Source organism: Scyliorhinus torazame, chromosome 3 (assembly GCF_047496885.1).
Source record: "Scyliorhinus torazame isolate Kashiwa2021f chromosome 3, sScyTor2.1, whole genome shotgun sequence".
Lineage (NCBI taxonomy): Eukaryota > Metazoa > Chordata > Chondrichthyes > Carcharhiniformes > Scyliorhinidae > Scyliorhinus > Scyliorhinus torazame.
This window is the reverse complement of record NC_092709.1, coordinates 140,021,443-140,042,942: the sequence shown is the minus strand read 5'-3', so window position 1 is coordinate 140,042,942 and position 21,500 is coordinate 140,021,443. Positions and strand designations below refer to the sequence as shown.

At 47.4% G+C, this 21,500-nt stretch overlaps 1 protein-coding gene across 16 annotated transcripts in view; it reads right to left on the bottom strand.

The window, feature by feature from the left end:
- ptpn13 (protein tyrosine phosphatase non-receptor type 13) overlaps positions 1-21,500 on the bottom strand; it is a 411,247-nt gene that overhangs the window by 202,737 nt on the left and 187,010 nt on the right. For all 16 annotated transcript variants that reach the window (XM_072496283.1, XM_072496268.1, XM_072496267.1 and 13 more), the window contains 3 exons: positions 20,305-20,479; positions 10,318-10,468; positions 3,578-3,716 (listed from right to left, as the gene is read on the bottom strand). In XM_072496283.1, coding sequence (XP_072352384.1) covers positions 3,578-3,716; positions 10,318-10,468; positions 20,305-20,479 — 465 coding nt within the window. The remainder of the gene's footprint in view (positions 1-3,577; positions 3,717-10,317; positions 10,469-20,304; positions 20,480-21,500) is intronic.

Below are 21,500 nucleotides of genomic sequence, written 5' to 3'. Positions count from 1 at the left end.
CTGGGTGCCCTCCAATGCATAATTGCCCTTAAATCTCTCTTAATTGAGATTTTTATATCAATTCCAGCACTGCCTATCGTCTTTGGACAGAGGCTTCTTTCAGGCAGCTTCATTATTTCACACAATCTCCAAACTGAAATTCCACAAATGCTCAGGGCATGTGGAGGTCAAACATTAAGCCTAGTTAAGAAAACCTTTTCACTGACAAACAAATGGTGTTGCCTCTCCAGCTGAGTAGTATACTTTTAAAGCATAATTCTTGAGAAAACTAACAAGATATGCAATGGCATAAAGAAATAAAAATGAATTGATGCTAAATAAGCTGCTGGCTGTGACGATGCATTTTTAAAATCATTACGTGGACTGTGGATATCGTTTGCAAGGCCATAATTTATTACTCTGCAAAAGATGCTGACAAGCCTCCTTCTTGAATCACTATAATCCATGTGGTGAGGTGCACCGAGTGCCCTGCTCCTGGGGGGAGGGGGAGGAGGAGAGAGAGAGAGAGAGAGAGAGAGAGAGAGAGAGATCCAAGTGGTGGATGGATGCCAATCAAGCGGGCTGCTTTATCCTTGATAGTGTTGAGCTTCTGGAGTGTTGGAGCTGCATTCATCCAGGCAAATGGAGAGTATTCCATCACACTCATTACTCGTGTCTTGTAGATGGTGGATAGGTTTTAGGCAGTCAGGTGTTGAGTTACTCACCAGAAAGTTCCCAGTCTCTGATCAACTCTTGTATCTACAGTACTTGCATGGCTGGTGCAGTTCATTTACAGGTCAATGGTAACCCTCAGGATATTGATGGTACCCAAGTCAGCGATGGCAATGCCACTGAATGTCAGGGGGAGATTCTTAGACTCTCTCTTGCTTATAATTGCCTGGCACATGTGGCCCAAATGTTTCTTGCCAATTATCAGTCAAGCCTGAATGTTGTCCAGGCCTTGCTGCATGCAAGTATGGATTACTTCAGCATTTGAGGTGCAAATAGAACTGAACAAATATTGTGCAATAATCAACAAATATCCCACTTCTGACCTTATGATGGAGGGAAGGGCTTTGATGAAACCATTGAAAATGGTAGGGCTGAGGACACTGCCCTGAAGAACTGCTGCTGCTGTGATTTGTCAGACTGGGTTCATTGGACTCCAGCAACCACAACCATCGTTCTATCTGGTAGATATTACACGAGCCAGCGGAGAGCTTTCCCCAAACCCACTGACTTCAATTTCATTAGGACTCCTGATGCCACACGGTCAACTTACTTTTGATTTTCAGACGAGTAACTCTCACTTCACCTCTCGAATTCGACTCTATTGTTCATGTTTGGTTCAAGGCTTCAATTGCATTCTAGAGCAAAGTGGTCCTCGCAGAACCCAAATTGAGCATCGGTAAGAAGGCTATTGCCGAGGCAATATACATACCAGGCACTGCTGAAGTCACCTTCCATCACTTTACTGATGATGGAGAGTAGACTGATGGGCTGGCAATTGGCTGAATTGGATCTGTCCTGCTTTTTTGTGTTCAGGACATACCTGGGCAATGTTCACTTTGTCAGGTAGAGATACCAGTGCTGTAGCTGTACTGGTACAAATTGGTTAAGGATGCATCTAGTTCCGTAGCGCAAGTTTTCACCACTACAATTGGAATGTTGTCGGGGCCCATAGTTGTTGCTGTACCTCATGCACTCAGCCATTTTAAAGTATCATGTGGAGTGAATCAGGTTGGCTGAAAAAATGTTTCTGTGATGTTGGAGCCTTCAGGAAATGTTTCTGGCTGAAGATGGTTGCTAATGCTGCAACCTTATCCTGTGCACTGATGAGTAGGGCTCCACCATCATTTTGGATGGGCTGTATATGGAGTGTCCTCCTCTCATTAATTGTTTAATTTCTCAGCACCATTCATGACTATGGCAGGACTGCAGAACTTTGATCTGACTTGTTAGCTGCGCAAGAGCTCAGCTTTGTTGATGCAAGGTGCTTTCGCTGTTTAGCACGTGTGTAGTCCTGTGTTCCTGTATCCGGGGGGGGGGGGGAGCTGGTTAGTTCAGTTGGCTGGATGGCTGGTCCATAATGCATAGAAACATATAAAAAAAGAGCAGGAGGAGCCTGCTCTGCCATTCATGATGATCATGGCTGATGATCCAACTCAATAGCCTGATCCCACTTTCTCCCCATTTCCTTCACCCCCAAGTGCTATACCTAACTGCTTCATGAAAACACACAGGGCACGACTCCACGTTGAGTCTGGCACGGATCAGACTGCAGTGGGTGAATAACATGAGGGTAAAATCGAGATTTGCACCAGGCGCGAAACATTTCGCGATCCACCCACCCACTCCCGATGGCGATTTCAAAAATGGTGACAATACTCAGTTTCATTCATTTCAATCTCACTAACGAGAAGTCAAATGCAGCAGCCTCCCGGGAATTATCCGACTCCCCAGTGGGAAGTCACGCAGGTGTTGTTTCGTACTCCTTCTCAAAAATATAAAGCTGACACAATGGCTGCTGAGGGGCAGTCAGGAGGTGAGTAGCCATTTTCATTTTCCGGCGCGCAACTCAAGGGATCCGGAGCTTCTGCCCCAGTGCTTGGGGTAGGGTTAGGCTTGGTCGGGGGGCTGAAGCATTCGAGGTTGGGAGTTGCCCCTGGGCTGGGATGGGGGCAAGAGGCTGTGTCTGTGAGGCCTTCAAACCATCTTTAAATATTGTGGAGACCCATAACATGGGGCAACCACAGCTACAGAATCTCCGTCTTACAATAGACTTCCAGGAGAGCGCTGCGGTTTCAGTCCTGAAATTCAATTTCACTCCCTTTGACTGTGAGCAGCCTCTAGCTTCACAGCTGAAGGCTATTTCAAATGAAGAATTAGCCTGGTTAATTGTGATAGCACTTCCTGCTCCTCAACTGTCAAGTGACTCCTTGAGGTTTGCCAGCAGAAATGGCTCGTTGGATGGCACTCAGAGAAGGTGGGACAGTCATGGCAAGGGTGGGGAGGCTTAGGGGATTTGAGGGTCCCTTGGGTGGAAGTCCGAATTGATGGTCAGTCGCTCTCCTTCTCCAATTCCTTCCAGATAAAACAATGTTTGCTGGAGTCGATCCCGTGGAGGTTCCCCTCATGTTGCTTGTGGTAGACGAGGCGGGCAGGTGCCAGAGATGGCAGCAACACCAACACAGGCTGGGGTTGGCACCACACATGCAGGGGGCCACTGCACACCTTGAAGATCCTGATGCCCATCAGGCTGAGGCGAGACCCAGAAAGGGAGGCCAGCGATGGCCCAAGGTTTACAGGCTTCGTTGGTCACTCTAAGTAGAGTGCAATTTTCACCTAACACACCTGGTGGGATTGGTTACAATGCCGGTTTTACTCTCAATTGAATTCTACGTACAGTAACATTGGGCGAGCTGAATATCCAGCGTTCTACCTGGTCCAGTCAGTTTGCCTTCAGGCATGCTAGGTTAAAATTGCCTCTGCAAAAACCTGAAAAGCCAAAATTTGGGAGGCAGAGCAAAATATTATATTAGTTCCGAACGTACATTTAGCTTACGCAAGAGTATTACGATTAAGTGTAGATCGGTACCTCTGACTGGTAGTCCCCAAATTCAGCTTGAAGAGCTAATGAAGCAAGCAGCAAGGCTGTTTCATCACTGCAGTGCAACCTCTCTTCCAATATATCCCTCCGCAACTGCAAATAGTACTGATGACTGGTCAGTGTGTGCCTGCATTAAAAACAAAAAGTAAAAATAAGTGATAAATTATCTTGAAGAAACAATATTTCAACATCGTAAAATGTTAATTTGAGATTATTTTCCTTCCTTAATTAATTCCAAAATTACAGATAGCAGAATGGAGGCACAGCAGATATCAATATTTGGTTCCATCTCTGATAAGATCAAAGTTCCCTTCCTTAGAAGCTGTAGGACCCATGAGAAACTAATTTGCACTGTCTTCATTTCAATTTGTAACAGCGTGCAAAAAGCTGCTATAATTTCAAATAAAGTGGCACATAATTGTACACAAGAACATATGCCATAAATATAGTTAGAGACCCAGTAATCACAGTGATTGAGTGGTGCAAAGCATTAGAACACCACTCTCTCATTTCAGAGTCAGACACTCCATCCCAGACATATGGAATGAAGGTCTCCCCATTTTACCAAATAAAAGGGTCTTAACTGAAATTCATTTTGTTATTCTAAACCCATATTCTACTGGATGAGACTGCACAGAAAATAAAATGACACAATTCTAAATGAGCAATCTCTGGATGGGGAGACCACAAGAAACGATGGATAGATCTACGGAAATCAATTCAACATGCTTTCCAGAGATTAAGGATAATTTAAATCTGTACCCAACCTTGCTGTATCAAATCTGAAAATACAAAAAGTACAACGGTGCTTAATTCTCTTGCACTGTATTTTGATGAGGTCAAACATTCAGCAAATTTTTTAAAAAACTTAATATAGATACCAAATATCTATTACTTAGAGGTTGGGGTGGGTGAGGAAGAGGGTATGATTGGACTGCTCTTATAATTGTAGACTAAGTTACAGTGACACCAAATAAATCCCTGCAGCTTCATTTATTTTGAAGGCAGCAATACCTAAAACTCTTTAGTATTACAATTATTTCACTGAACAGCAGGGGGTGCAAAGAACTGCATTTCAGTAACAGAACTTCACTGTGGTAAAGCTGTAACTCCGGCTCCTGTTTGGGAATGGGGAAACAGACGTGGTTGGGATTCTCCATTCACTACCGCTGAATTTGAGTATCCCGATCAGGTGGAGAACGGAGCACTTGTAGAAAAACGGGATCGGCGTCAGGCCCATTCCCATTCTACGCTCCCGCTCCACCAGCAGCTACCCACCCCAGTGGGCTACGAACATGCAAGTTGACAATTTGAATGCATTTCAATGTGATTCTCCACCCCCCTTGTTATGGTCCACCCCTCCCAGACGGCGTCAAACGGGCGCAATTTGGTGCGAGTATTTACAAGCAGGACCCCAGCGCCTCGGCCTGTGAGCGGGAGCAAGAAAACATTTTACATTAATTGGGCTTTCTATGGGGTGTGTGCCTTGAGCCCTGGGACTAGTGGGGACCAACTTGATGGCAAGTGTGTGGAGTCGGGGTGTCTCCCTTGGGATCGGGGTGCCCCCCTTGGGATCGGGGTGCCCTGGCAGAACCTCCCATAGCTGGTGTAAAGCCTTGCAACATACCCCTTAGATGTAGCTTACAGGCTCCTGACTGTTGAATGCTGCCGGTTTCCAGTAAAAGGTCCAATATCTCAGGATCCTATGGAAATCCCTTCAGCCCACCCATCTGGAGCAGTATTAGCAAGGGGATGGGCATGGTAATGAACAATCACCTGACTACTGGGTGTTGGCATTCCTCATTGCACACCGTAGATGCACAGCTGCATACCAGAGGATTAACAGAGCTAACTCCAAACAAAAAACACATGCACTGGTGCCCTGGAACACTTTGTGGCACTCAGCCACACAGGCTCACTCATGAGGCTGGTACTCTATTAGCTAACCCACTCATGTGCATCAGGCAATTTGGACAACATGATCCCGAATGGGCCGGGGAAGGGAGAGTGGATATTGAGGATCAGGAGGAGGACACCCCATGGCCGTCAAGTTGACAGTGACTCTAAATATCTGTGCCTCTGGCTCATTTCAGGGCTAAAGCAGGGACATAGAATCTCTACAGTGCAGGAGGCAGCCATTTGGCCCACTGAGTCTGCACCGACCCTTCGAAAGAGCACTCTACCCATGTCCACTCACCCAGCCCTATCCCGTAATGCCATAACCAAATCCACACATCCCTGGACACTAAGAGGCAATCTATCATGGCCAATCCACCTAACCCATATATCTTTGGACTGTGGGAGGAAACCAGAGCATCCGGAGGAAACTCACGCAGACACGGGGAGAAATTACAAACTCCACAGAGTGACACAAGGCCGGAATTGAACCCGGATCCCTGGTGCTGTGAGGCAACACTGCTAACCACATATGTAGGATCTCGCAATCGTTAGCACACAGTTGCATCTGAGATGTCATGGATGCTCTATCACCTGCGCAGCAGCCTAATTATATTTTAACCTAGACCAGGCCCAGCAGGATGCCTGGGCTGCAGGATTTGCTGCCATCATTGGACTGCCCAGGTCCAGGGAGTGCACCTGTCACCCGGAGAGCACTGGCTCGACAGGAAGGGCTTCCACTCCCAGAACATGTTGGTGTGCGATCGCCAGCTGCACATCATGCACATCTATGCACGGTACCCAGGCAGTGTTCACGACGCTTACATCCTGGCACACTCGAAGGCTCCTGGCACTTTTGAGGCGTTTGCTTGGGTGAGGGGTAGGGTAGGGGTGAGGGGGCACACCCACTAATGCCATGGTTGAGGATGCCTGTGAGAAGGTCCCATACTGAGGTGGGGAGGCGTTTTAACGATGCTCACTCAGCAACCAGGAGCCTCACTGAGCAGTGTATCGGGCTCCTAAAGATGCGCTTCCTCTGCCTGGACCGCTCAGGTGGGGCACTCCAATACAGCCCCTAGAAAGTTTCGCACATCATGCTGCGTTGTGCACAACAGTGTGTGTGTGTGTGTGTGTGTGTGTGTGGGGGGGGGGGGGGGGGGGGGGGGGGGACCCACCTTCCCTTTGGCCTTTCACCCCATCCTCAACCACAGCTCACCCCCTCCCTCAAGAGGTCATCTCATCATCAGCCTGGGTTGGCAGTATCTGCAGGATGAAGGGTGATGACGATTTGCTGTGAGATGAGCTCTGATGCTCCTCATTGTGTGCCTACGTCGGACTCCTGTATTTTAGGTAACATACCTCTGTCCGCCCAGATGATTCCTGGTTGTGCAATGGAGATTCCTTCTCATGGGCCCCAAAATCTTGGAGGAGAGGGTGCGTTGGTGAGAGATGGCGAACGGTTTGGGGATGCTGTCACACTAGGCAGGCTCACACTCCGGCTCCCATGGTCTGTCACCTTTAGGTGAGGGTGTATGCACATGGGTCATTCATGTACCCGAAGCACGGTAGCACAGTGGGTAGCACGGTAGGCCAGCATGGTAGCACAGTCGGGCAGCACGGTAGCAGAGTGGTTAGCACGGTTGCTTCACAGCGCCAGGGTCCCAGGTTTGATACCCCACTAGGTCACTGTCTGTGTGGAGTCTGCACGTTCTTCCCGTGGCTGCGTGGGTTTCGTCCAGATGCTCGGGTTTCCTCCCACAGTCCAAAGGTGTGCAGGTTAAGTGGATTGGCCATGATAAATTGCCCTTAGTGTCCAAGGTTAGGTGGGGTTACAGGGATAGGGTGGAGGTGTGGGGCTTAAGTGGGGTGCTCTTTACAAGGGCCGGTGCAAACTCGATGGGCCGAATGGCCTCCTTCTGCACTGTAAATTATATGTAGCGCCCCGAGTCGAGCCCTCCTCGGCCCTGCCCCAGTCCATCCTTCCTACCAGTGGGACAGAGGTTAGAGGCAGATCAGTGCAAGTGTTTAATGGTGTGTATTTCCAATTCTGTCCCCTTCCCCATGTTCGATCTACTATACCCGTGCCAACTTGTATCATCTATCTTTCGGCTCCACTGCTCCTTCTAGGTGTTGCCCCAGACAGCACATCAGGAGTGGAGGCTGCCTGCTGCTCGCCTCACCGTTTGCCCTGTGATGCCCTTGGCTGGTATCCTCTGGACGGCCTGGACTTGTATGGGCCCGGCCGACTTTTGAGTGTCATAGTTGACACCGTATCACCCTGTTCTACCCGTAGCCCAGCAGATGGGCCTGAGTCAAGTGGGGATGATCTCGGAAGGGGTGAAGTGATGGGTCCCATCGCTTTCTCCTCCCTCAGGCTGCTCACTGGCTCCCGGGCTACTCCATGGGAGACAGGGGAAGCTGGGTTGAGCTCAGGAGCCCTCACCATCACCGGGCTCTGCCAGTCCTGAAGGCTCACCCTCATCCGAATCATGGTGTCAATGCCCTCAGCCTTGGAGCTCTGTGACTGGAACATGCCCCTCAAGTGTGTGAGCCAGGTCCCTCACTGCCTCAGTCGTGTCCCTCCGTGACTGGCTACAGTCAGTAGCGCTCGGCCAATGCTCTCGATGCCATCAGCCATGACCCTCTGTAAATGGGGCAAGCTCTGGAGAGCCTGGGACGTGCCCACCTGTGGCTGGGCGCTATTGTCCTGGGCCTCAGCTATGGACAGCACAGTGTGCCCCAAGCCTTGGACATCCTTACACACGGCTCTGACCTCTTGCCCCAAGCCTTCCACTGTGGACGCCACCCTTTCAGTGTTGGCCTGAGTGCCATGCATTGTCGGCAAAATCTCCTGCAACTGAAGGCAATTGGACTCCTCCAGCTATTCTTGCAAGTGCTGGAGTGTTGCTGTCACCCTCTATGGTAGATTCAGGCTCTGAATCTACAACAGTGAAGGGAGCACCCTTTCCAGTTGCATGCATCTGTCTTGGCGGCAGCTCCTCCCCTGGGATTGGACTGTCCTCTGTCCGTTTGCTCCCTCACTGCTTGCCTCTAACGTGCTTCAACATGTATGTGGTGCTCATCAGAGGCTGACCCAGGAGCCTGATTGCTAACATTATCCACCAAGGTGATAGTCTCTGCAATTATGGATGGTGCAAGTGAAAGCAGAGCCAAGGAGCTGGTGTCTCCTCCAGGGTGTTCTGAGGGCCTAGATGGGGGGCTGTGACACTGGAAGGCCCGGCCTGATCTGATGGGGTTCCTGGAAGACAAAAGACATGGGATCAGATCTTGGGAAGGGCAGATCTGTGGGAGAGAATGGACTAACTTGAGATAGGGACATTGAAGTTGCAATGGACTCTCACTTCCTCGTCACATGCCATGTCAGTTACTGCCCTGTCTTCTGCCTCACCGTGGGTTCAATGGCCCTTTCTTCAAATGGGGTTTGGACCTGAATCTCTGGGATGCTCCCGCTTGCCTTGTGACCCCCTCCAATTATGGCCAGTTTTATCATTGGGGACGCAGAAACGACATAGTGAGACTCCAGCACGCCAATTTTATGGGAGGATTTCTAGCTGGTGGCACGTCTCGGCAAGGCACACCTGTCCAAAGAGGGCAGGACATGTGTTGGGGATTCCTGGAGGGTGGGTTCTGAGGGACATGCTGGCAGGAGGGGTGTTACTGGCATACAGGGGTTGGGGTGGGGTTGGCAGGGCGTCAAGGATGGGAGTGATCCATCCAGGGGCACACAGAACTGCTTGAAGGAGGTCTTTCATATTTTTCCTGCATTGGTTGCCGGTCCTCTTGGTGAGGCTGCCAGCACTCACTGCCTCTGCCACATCTTCCCAGGCTTTATTGTACCTGGTTGCTGTCTCTGCCCATCCTGGGGAAGAAGGTGTCTCTCCTCAACGGTGTCCAGCATCCTGTTGATGTCGGCATCCAGAAAGCTGGGAGGAGGTCTTTTAGCTGCCATCCTGTTGGCTGCAGTAAGAATGTGGGTTGTGTGGAGCGCGCAAATGTTGCTCCGGGTTGTCAACAGGCATTCCGACCCCTGGGGATTTGGGACTCCGGCGGAATGCACATTGCCAGGGTGCTGGCCCATTAGCATACCATGAATTGTTCCCCGCCGGCAGTCTTAGCAGCAGCGCAAACATCTCACGATTCTACACTGGAGGGTGCACTTAGACTCTGGAATGGAGAATCCCATCCATTACCTTGTATTTATTGAAATTTCGTGATCTTAAAAGGTGCATTATTTAGAAGGCGAAATTGATTCAGATCTCTACATTAAGAAGTATATATTGTGAATTGGGAATTAAGCTAATAGTAGCAAATCGGGCAAAAGTATCAGTTTCTCAAAAACTGGCAAATTGGGAATCGCTTCTAAATCTTACCAATTTTTCCCAACTGAAAATTGTGGCAAAATGTGGAATGATGGAACAAATGAGACTTATCAAACTCACTGCACCTGTACTGGCTCTTTGGATAAGCTTTCCAATTACTCCAATTCTTCTCTCCTCCCCCATAACCGTGGAAATCTTTCCACCTTCAAGTATTTATTCAGTTCCCTTATAAAGGTTATTCTTGAATCTGCTTAGGTCAGCCTTTCATACATGGCATTCCAGATCATAACAAAGTGCTGGATAATTTCCTTTCAGGTCGCCTCTGGTTAATTTGCCAATTTCCTTTAATTTGTGTCCTCTGCTTACCAAATCTTATGCCATCAGAAAAAGTTTCCCATTTCTTTACATTGTGAATCATCTTTAATTTAGTTAATCTTGACAATTTCTTTATCTTATAGGCTCGATTTTTCACAGACAAAGAAGAGTACTTACTGAATTATGCCAACATCGTCGACAAAAAACTTTATTCGGAGAAAAAGGATGAAATTTGCTGTAATTCTGTTCTTTTTCTTTGCCTCTTTCCACCCCTCTGGAGCCACTTTGGACAATTTACAGTCAGAAGCAACAAAAAAGAATTCATTCTCTACAAAACAGAACAGTTCTGATGTCAGGTTTACATGTTCATAAATGGTTTTATATATTTTTGTATAACACAGTTGATATGTTTGCATCTATTTTTAAAAAAACAATTATTTACATTTAGATTGCAACTAGAATGTGGATAAGGCACTTCACAGAAGCACAATTAGCTGTAAATGGATGATAAGAGACAAAACATTAAAAGGGGTGACCAAAGGTTTGATCAAACAGGTGAATTTTAAGGAAGGCCTTAAAAGGAGGAGAGCGAGGTCGACAGGAGGAGAAATTTAGGGAGGGAATTCTAAAGCATGGAGCCCAGATGACTGAGGCCATGGCCAGTAATGGTGATGTGAAGGGAGGGGGGGGGGGATGAAAATAGGTGGTGTACAAGAGGCTAGATTGAGAGGAACAGAAAGCTCATAGGGCAGTGGTGTTGGATGGCTGGAGAGGTTTGTTGAAAAAGGGGCAAGGCCATAAAGGAATTGAAACCAGAAGGTGAAAATTTAAAATTGGAGGTGTTGGGGTCTGGGAGTTAACAGCCAGAATTCTCCTTTTGGGAGACTATGGGCTAGGATCTCCGATTTTGCAGCTATGTCCAGCGGACAAAAGGTCGGCGCTGGACACAGTCCGCAGCTGCCACGCGAGGTTCCCAAAAACTGTGAGCACACGCGCCCCACGCAGTTCGGAATCGGGGGCAGAGCATCAGGGGAGGGCCTCAGGTGACTGAGACCGTCCCAACAGCATGCGGCGTACTCAGCGATGACGCCATTTTTGCGCGCACACCAGGAGCACAAATCCGGAAGCGATCCACCATCCCTTACTATGCAAATTTATGCGTGTTGGAGATTGCAAGGGATTCCCAAGCAAATCCCACTATCGTGCCACCATTTGGAGCAGGTAGCCCGAGAGCGAGCTTCTCTACCCCCACCCCATCCCCGGAATTATCAAGGTCACAACCCGCTCCGCACAATGGTGTTCTGAGTGCTCTCTCCCCCCCCCCCCATGAAACATGAGAGACGCCCCCTCCCCCAGAGAGGCGCCCCCTCCCCCAGAGAGATACCCCCCACCCATGAAAGACCCAACACAGCTGACTGGTTTTCTCTTTACAGAAATTGACAGGTGTTGTTTCCTCTGCCTGAGCATTGCACAGTTGAGTTTCAAAGCAGTGATTTTTTTCACTGCCTCTATTGGGAATGCTCTCTGGCTTCAAGGCAGGATATCCCGCATGGGGAACTTCCAGACAGTGGTCCCCCCTAAAAGGGGGGCTTCCTGGCATGGGATTCTCTTATGGGAGGAGGCCTCTGGCAGGGGTCTACGTAATGGGGATGGTAGGGGGGGTCTGGTGGGCAGGATTTGCATTGTGGAGGGGGGGTTGCGGAGGTGGGTTGCTCTCTGGTGGACTTTGGGGGCAACTACCCAAGGATTACCCCTTGGCCCACCATGAGCTCCACTGCATCAGGGCCATGTTGGTAAATATCTACACCAATTCTCACTCATGTGAATCCCGGACCAGAGGACCGGGGAATCTGAGGCTTGGAGAATATGATGGCCAGCCAATTAATAGGATGCAAATGGGCCTTAATGACCCAATAGCATCCTCCCGCTGGCGCGGGGCACGAACCTCAATTCCTCCATCAGCGGATGCCAATTCTGTTTTTTTACTTGATGCTGGATTCTCCACCCGATCGCGAATCGCCCTTCCAGCATCGCAAAATGGAGAATCCAGCCCAAAATAGATTAACAAAGATAGGAATGAAATGAGTGGGAATCGTTGTGGGTTAGGATGCAAGCAACAGAAATGTTGATGTGCTGCAATTTATGGAGGATAGCGGATGGGAGGCTGGCCAGCAGAGCATTAGAGATGATAAAAGGTATGGCAGGGGGTTATAGCAGACTAAAGAGATGGGCGATTTTAAAAAAGTAGAAGTAGGCAATCTTTGCATTGGGGTACATGGGGTTGACAGTCTGGCAAGTTTTGAAACAGCATCATTCAGCTCGAAACAATTACCAGGGAGTAGAATAGAATTTGGGTGACAGCACATACTATAGTAAGAAGTCTTACAACACCTGATGAAGGAGCTGCACTCCGAAAGCTAATGATTCGAAACAAACCTTTGGACTTTAACCTGGTGTTGTAAGAGTTCTTACTGTGACCACCCCGTCCAACGCCGGCATCTCCACATCACAGCACTTACTATGGCTTTGGTCTTCCAAAGGGAAGAAATTGCAAGATTGTCAACAGTCATCTGAAAGCTGAGCTCTTGTCAGCAGATGAGGTCACCATTGAGTAGTATTTGGATGCAGAAGGCACTACGTCCAGCACCATGGGACAGTCTGGAGGAACGGCGCAGGGTGGGAGAAGCCATCGCTGCAGATGTTTTAACTACAACTCAAAGAGTGGAGTCAAACAAGGAAAGTCTCAAACATCTGGACAAAGGAGGAACGGTATTGGAGGAGGACCACAGAGATTGAGGAGGAATAACAGACCATACCCACAGAGGATGTAATTTGTGATTGTGGTCAAGGCTGCTTTGGTGCTGCGGCAGGGATTGAATTGGAAAGATTCAGAGACGTCAAAATAATATCCTTTCCCTCCCCCAGGGTGCTAATCTACAGGAATTCCACATTTTTGCAAGAGAAAAAGCCAATAGATTTAGATGTGATCTAAGACATTTATGTTTACAGCACAGCCTAAAGGAACCAACTTTGTTTTGTACTTGAAGAAGTTACTACAAAATGCTTCACAATCCTAAAAGACCTATGAACAGGGGTGGATCGGCCATGTGGTACGCAGAGACATTTCCCCAGAGTTGCTAGTAAATTATTCCGTCGTGACCCCTTCATCCCATCCTCTCCTAATTTCCTCAAGAATCCATTGCAACCTTTTGAGGGTTTGTTCCTCATCGCTCCAATCAGAGGAAGGCAACAGAAACATCTGCTACAAGCCCTATAATAAAATTAGTTCAGAATATTATACAGGAGGGAACAGTCTAATGACATGAACTTTGGGTAGGGTTTAACTGTGAAGAAAATGACTAATCACAATCAGAGTCAGTTCTGGGGCGCATATTGGGAAATGCAAAGATCAGCTCTTGGTTTTGCAAGAACTTTTAATAATCTTACAAACTTGATTGGTGCCTATAACAAGCCATGTTTTCTACCAATGCATTTTTAAAAACTCATTGATGCGACATTGGTGAGCCCCCACTCATTCTGATCTTGAAGCTTAACCACAAACATTTAGTACATAGGGCACAGCATGCTGCTGGACCCAAATGCTTCCTTTTGCTGTAAATTTGCCACTCGAGAAAAAGAAGAAATTCACTACATGTCGTGTCATTTTAGAAATACACTACGCTGGCAATTTTTGTAACCAGCTAAGCTATTAAAAAAGCTTTTTTTAAAAACAGAATTAGTTACAGACGAAGGCAATATTGTGAAGCACTGGACAGTCCAATATATTATTAAAAGTCTCGAAACAATGTAGAAGATTAACTATACAAAGCGAAATACGCCATCTTTTTCTCAACAAGAAACTGAATACACTCTTTGTACAAATTAGAGTTAAGTATGAGCTTAGAGCTTAATTCATCTGTATGTTGCAGCCATACAAACCATAAGGAATCATAGTTGCCAGTCTTGTAATATTCATGGTTCCACTTTGATCTAAAAGTGGTTTCCCTTTTGCTCATTTTCAACAGTCAGTCTGCATGAGATTATAGGGCAAATATACTATTCGTGAAGTAATCCCACAAGGTAATGAGGTATGATCTATCAAATTAAATGAATGGACAACCTATATGGACAGTTAACAAAGAGTGTTTTATCATACAATTTGCAACAAGTTGCAATCAAAATATTAACAATGTTGCAATCAAAATATTAACATGTCTAAATACAGCAATTTGTCAGAGAGGTACCATGGCAATAAACCACACCTCATCTTTGAACACAAATGCTGCTGTCTGACCGACAAGTCTGTAAATTCCACTCAGAGCCTGGAGTTTAAAACTGTTACTAAAGAAGTAAACAAACAAAAAAAAAATCAGAAAAAGACAGACAAAATATCAAGGTACAGAGAAATAAATTTGCACGGAAACTGTACAGAGTTGCAAGAATGATAGAGTATTATAATGGGGAATTTTAATTAATCTAAGATAGACTGGGATACGGTGTGTTCACGAGAATTTTCGACATCAGTATGTTTGCAGTGCAATGAGAAAACAGTCTTTATTGCATCTGGTTCTGGGGAATGAGATGAGTCAAGTGAACCAAGTATCAGTCGGGGAATATTTAGGAAACTGAGATCATAAGATCTGGATCGTTCCATGTCCTTTTCCATTGCGGACCTGGAATAAAAATAATTAATTAGGGCAGAGCCAAATTCAATGGGATGAGACTGGATCTGGCCCAAGTAAATTGGAATCAAAGATTGGCAGACAAAACTGTCATGGAACAATGGGTGGGGTTAATTGAAGATCAAAAAAGAGGCATAAAGATGGAGGCAGAGGGCATGGCTGAGGTACTAAACAAGTATTTTGTATTCGTCTTTATCAAGATGGTACTGTCCAAGTCAAAAGTGAAAGAGAAGGTCGTTGAGACACTGGATGGGCTACAAATTGATGGAACAGCTATTAGATAGGATGGATGCACTTAAAGTCAATGAACCAACGGGACCAAATAAAATATATCCACGGTTAGAAGGGACGCAAGCACGGAAATCTTTCAATTCTCCTTAGATGCAGACATGGTGCCACAGGACTGGAGAATTACAAATGTTTCAAAGAAATGTGTAAGTATAAGCCCAGTGACTACAGACCAGTCAGTTTAGACTCAGTGGTGGGAATGCTATTAGAAATGTTAATTCAGGACAAAATGAATAGTCACTTAAACAAATTTGGATCAATTAAGGAAATCCAACATGGATTAGTTCAGGACAAATTCTGTTTAACTCAATTGTTTGATTTTTTGATGAGTTACTGAGAGAGTTATTGAGGACGTATGGTTGATGTGGTGTGCATGGAATTCCAAAAGACATTTGATAATTGGATAAGTTGCTACATAACACGTTTGTCAGCAAGTTGGAGCTCATGAAAAAAAGGACAAAGTAGCTTGGATACAAAATTAGCTGAGTGATAGGAATCAGAGAGTAGCGGTGAACGGTTGTTTTGGACTAGAGGAATGTATATAGTGGGTTTGGGTGAGGCAGAGTCGGGGGAGGGGGGGTGATGGCAGATGATAGAGGGTGGTGGAGGCATAAGCCTCCAGTAAGAATTGTGACATGGAATGTCCGCTAGTTAAACAGACCGGTCAAGAGGTCCCGGGTTTTTGCACACTTGAAGAGTTTGAGAGTGGATGTGATTTTCTTGCAGGAGATGAATCTCTGGTTGAAGCATCAGGTTAGGCTGAGGAAGGGATGTGTGGGACAAGTATTTCACTTGTGGTTTAACTCGAAGTTGAGGGGGGTGGCCAGAGCAAAAAAAACTAGGTTTGTGGGGGCCAGGGAGATGCGAGACCCGGGTGGGGGCAGGTATGCGATATTGAGTGGGGTGTTAGAGGGGACACTGGTACTGTTAGTCAAAGTGTATGCGCCTAATTGGAATGATGCTGGGTTAATGCTAAAGAGGTTACTGGGGGTTATTCCGGATTTAGATTCTCACCAGCTGATTATGGGAGGGGATGTTAACTGTGTTATGGAACCGAAGGTGGACAGGTCGAGCCCCAAGTTGATGGGAAGGTTGAAATGGCAAAAGAGCTGGGAGGGTTTATGGAAAGGATGGGAACGGTGGATCTGTGGAGGTTCAGGAACCCAGGAGGTAGGGAGTACTCCTTCTTCCATGTGCATCGTCTACTCTAGGATTGATTTTCTCGTGTAAGTCAGGTGGGGATGGGAATGGTAGGGGCAGAATATGAAGGAATTATGACCTCCGATCATGCGCCTCACTGGTTGGATGTGAGACTTAGTTCGGAACAGGTGCAAAGGCCGGGGTGGAGGTTGAATTTGGGACAAGGCTTTTTGTGAGAAGGTGAGAGTGGCGATTAAGAACTATGTGGAGCTTAATCAGAATGGTGATGTGTTGGCGGCCACGGAGGGTGAGGGGGGTGCAGTATAGGTATGGGGAGAAGGCGAGTCGTATGTTGGCCTACCAGTTGTGGCATCAAGCAGCATCTAGGGATATTTTGCAGTTAAGGGCGGAGAAGGGGGATCTGGTGTCAGAACCAGGAAATATAAATGAGGTGTTCAGCGGGTTCTACGAAAAGTTTATAAAGCTGAGTCGGTTGGAGAGGCGGGTGATATGGGACAGTTTCTGGATGGGTTAGAGTCCCCAGAGCTGGAAGAGGGGAAGAGGCAGGCACTGGAGGAGTTATTGGGACTAAGGGAGGTGATGGATTGTATTGGAGGATGCAATCGGGGAAGGTCCCAGGGCCGTACGGCTTTCCGGCGAGTTTTGCTAGCAGTTTGCGACAGAGTTGACCTCCTACTTGTTGAGGATGTTCAATGAGGCGGTGGAGAAGGGCAAGTTGTCAGCAACATTATTACAGGCGTCGATCTCGTTGATTCTGAAAAAGGGGAAGGATCCACTGGAGTGTCTGTCCTACAGGCCTATTTCTTTGTTGACACGGATGTTAAAGTCCTGGCGACGGTGTTGACATGTAGGTTGGAATGTGTGCTAGAGGTGGTCTCTGAGGGTCAAACGGGTTTTGTGAAGAGTAGGCCGCTCTCCAGTAATATTAGGAGGCTGCTGAATGTAATTATGCCTCCTTCGGGGTAGGCATTGGAGGTTATTGTATCCATGGTGCAGAGAAGGCTTTTGATCGGATAGAGAGGAGGTATCGGTTTGAAATTCCGGGTAGGTTTGGGGTTTGAGCTGAAGTTTGTGGCATGGGTCCGACATTTGTATGTGTCCCCAGTGGCAAGCATACATACGAATGAGACGGGTTATGGGTACTTTGGGTTACACAGAGAAATGAGGCAGGGTGCATGCTGTCACCGTTGTTATTCGTGTTGGCGATTGAGCCCTTGGCGATGGCCTTTCGGGGGTCAGCTGAGTGGCGAGGGATTGTGAGGGGGAGGGTAAGGAGCATTGGATGTCGCTGTATGCAGACGACCTGCTGTTCATTGAGTCGGACCCATTAGAGATTATGGGCAGAATTATGGGCCTGTTCGAGAGATTTGGGGCCTTCTCCGGGTATAAGTTGAAGGTTGGGAAGAGACAGGTCTTTCCAGTGAATGCGGTGGGGTGGGTGGCCAATTTGGCGGCGCACCTGTTTGAGGATCCAGGTAACGCACGAGTGGGCCACGATACACAGGTAGAATTTGACAGCATTAGTGGAAGAGGTTAAGGAGGATTTCAAGAGGTGGGATACTTTGGCGATGGCAGGGAGGGTGCAGGTGGAAAGATGATTGTGCTGCCAAGGTTCTTGTTCGTCTTTCAGACCCTCCCGATCTTTCTCCATGAGATCTTCTTCCGGAGAGTGGAGGCACTGATTTCAGAGTTCGTAGTTGAAGGTACCAACGGTGAAGAGGGCTCTTTTGCAGAGGCAGAGGCAGAAAATGGGGTTGGCGCTCCCGAACCTGATGCATTCTTATTGGGCTGCGAGAGTGGAGAAGGTGAGCCGTTGGTGGTGAGGGGCAGAGTGTATTAGGTTGGAGGAGGAGTTCTGCAGGGTTCAAGTTGGAGGGCCCTGAGGAGAGCCCCGTTGCCATTAGCCCCGGGGAAGCACACGGGGAGTCCAGTGGTGTGTAAATTATTAGGATATGGAACCAGTTGGGGAGGCATTTTAAATTGGATAAAATGTCGGTGTTGACGCCCCTGTGCGGAAACCTGGGGCTGGATTTCCGATCCTGTGGCTAGCAGCCGCGTAGCGTAAAGCCCCCGGCTTTACCTGTGGATACTGCCAGAGAGTAGCCTTGCACACGGCGGCGGCCTGTGGCGGCCACGCCATGCAACACGGCGCCGGCCGCGCACGGTCACAGCCTGCCAAAAACTGCCCCCCTGTAGCCACCCCTCAGCAGTGCCCCCAGCCCCTGCCAAAGCCCCCACCCGCAGACCGGCTCTCTTTCGCAACCCCCCCCCCCCCCCACCCCGACTGTGGCGGCGCTGAACGTAATCCGCAGCCACCAGTCTATCGGGGGAGGGCCTCAGGTGACATCCTGAGGCCGTCCATACGGCATACTCCCTGAATACGCCGTTTTTGAGGGGGCAGAGCATCGCAAAAACAGCGCCTTTACCGATTCCAGCGTAAACAGGGATTCTCCGGCCGATCGCCGAACCCGATTTCGGCCATCGGAGAATCCCGGCCCATAGGTTTAAGCCGGGGGGGTGGGTGAGGGGGTGGAGGTGGATGGAATGTATGGGAAGTGGAGGGGGATGGGACTGGAGTGGGTAAGGGATATGTTCTCGGAGGAAACTTTGCTAAATCGGACGAGCTGTGGGAGGAGAAATGAGTTTAGGTCTATGCAGGTGTGGGACGTTGCACGAAAAGAGTTGCTGACGATACCGCCAACTACCGGAGTACACGTTACTAGAGCAATTGCTGCTCCTTGATGACTTGGATAAGGGCAGGATTGGGGACATATATGGGTGGTTGGGAGAGCAGGGCAAGGCACTGGTAGTAAGGATACAGCGTAAGTGGGAGGAGTTGGGGAGGGAATGAGGCGATTTGACAAATGAACCGAACCTCCTCCTGCGCAAAGATGAGCTTGATTCAGTTCAAAGTGGTGCACAGGGTACACATGACCCAGGCACGCATGAGTGGTTTATTCCAGGGAGTAACAGATGGGTGTGAGAAGTGTGGGTGGGGACAGGCGAATCATGCTCATGATCTGGGGCTACGAGAAGTTGGAGAGCTTTTGGGAGGTGGTATTTGGGACACTATCCAGGATAGTGGGAGCTGAGGTCAGGTCGGACCCTATGGTGGAGATCTTTGGGGTTTCGGAGGAGCAGGGACTGTTGGAGGGCAAGGGGGCCGATGCCGTGGCGAAGGATCCTTTTGAATTGGAGGTCGGATACGCCACCGAGGATGGTGGTCTGGCTAGGGGGATTTGGACATTTGTCTCCGGGTGGAGAATATTAAGTTCACACTGAGGGGGTCAGAAGTGCGGTGAAGTCCATTCATGACTTTATTTGAGGTGCTGTTCGCCACGGGAGGAGGGGGGTGAGAGGGAGAGGAGAGGGATTAAAATGGAGAAAATTGTACAAACTTTTAACTATGTTTTATTTCACCTGAGGACGGAGCTCCGAAAACTAGTGATTCAAAACAAACCTGTTGGACTTTAACCTGGTGTTGTAAGACTTCTTACTATGAAGGGTCTGGACAGAGTAGACTGGGAGTAGCTGTTATGGTTGGCGGAAGGATTGAGAACCAGAGGACACCGATTTTGTCTAAATGGCAAAAGAACAAATGGCGACAGGAGGGAAACTTTTTTTTTAAAACGCAGAAAGTGGTGAGGAACTGGAATGTGCTGTAAGAGAGTATAGTGGACATTTTCAAAACGGGAACTAGATAGTTATCTGAAGAGAAACAATTTGCAGGGCTATGGGGAAAAGGCAGCAGAGTAGGACCAGGCACAAACACAGCGGGTTGAGTGGCATTCTCCTGTTCTGTAACCCTTCTATGATTTTTTTGTCATAATAACTCATCATTATTTTAAAGACGTTGGTTTACACTGGTGGAAAATTGAATATATCTCAACATCTTGCTGGTACATAAAATGTACAAGTTCTCGTTATCAAAAGAATTGCCACCCCAATACTCAAACCTCAAGTGCCTGCTGAGAATATCAATCACACAAAACTAATCATTGTAAACGGTAACTTTTAGCAGCTATCCATCTACCTTTTAAATATGCCAAGGAAAAAAAATGATGTTCCACCAGGCCAATGTGAGCAACCACCATATCAAACACATCCTTGCATGTTGACTTGGTGTCACAGGTCAATTCCAAGCACTGTCCACTTAACAACATGATGTTCACTTTTCGACGAATGTCCTCCCCCTTTCCATTCTTAGTCTGTAAACATACATTAATGAACATTTAAGAATTGATTAATATGCTGCCCATTTGCTTGGCTATAAGCAAATGTGATTTTACCTTTATAGTACCTCAATGGTGGTTATATTAAAAAAAATTCTAAATAATAATCATAATAACGCTTATTGTCAAAAGTAGGCTTCAATGAAGTTACTGTGAAAAGCCCCTAGCCGCCACATTCCGGCACCTGTTCGGGGAGGCCGGTACAGGAATTGAACCCGCGCTGCTGGTATTGTTCTGCATTACAAGTCAGCTCACTGTGCTAAATAGCAGTGGAAGTCTTAAAATATAGTCATCTAGATAGAAAAAAGCAATGTGCACACCCAATTTATATATGTAAGTCAACAATTCTCACAAAATGAACACATGCACAATGCAGCAGCCCATTTTTCTGCAAATCAAATTAATTTGTTAAAATAAACTTATTTTTAAAAAAACTTCTGGCATGCCTGTTTCAAGATCATAATATAGTTTGTAGCTGAGTTCTGGTGGAAGTCTAACAGAATTTCAGTACATGGGTTATCAATAAGTATCACCGAACACCAATTGTAACTACTTTCATGCATTTATTGCTAACTAGGAGCAGGCTAATAGGAGCTTAGTTAGATTTCTCCTACTTTTGTGGACAGGACAAAGCTGGGCAATTTCCTGCATTGTTAGGTAGTTTCCAGTGTTGGGAGTCGTACAGGAACAAATTGGCTAATAATAATAACCTTTTATTGTCACAAGTATGAAGTTGCTGTGAAAAGCCCCTAGTTGCCACATTCCAGCGCCTGTTTGGGTAAGCTGGGAATTGAACCCACGCTGCTGGCCTTCTTCTGCATCACAAACCAGCTGTCTAACCCACTGAGCTAAACCAGCCCAAGAGGCACTGCTAGGTCTTCAGCCCAGATGCTGTTGAATACCATGGCCTTTCGGGCAGCTATTAATAAATTTAATCCAAATTAAATTCCCATTACTTTAGTTCTTCCAATGTCTGCTTCACCATCACATGTTACTG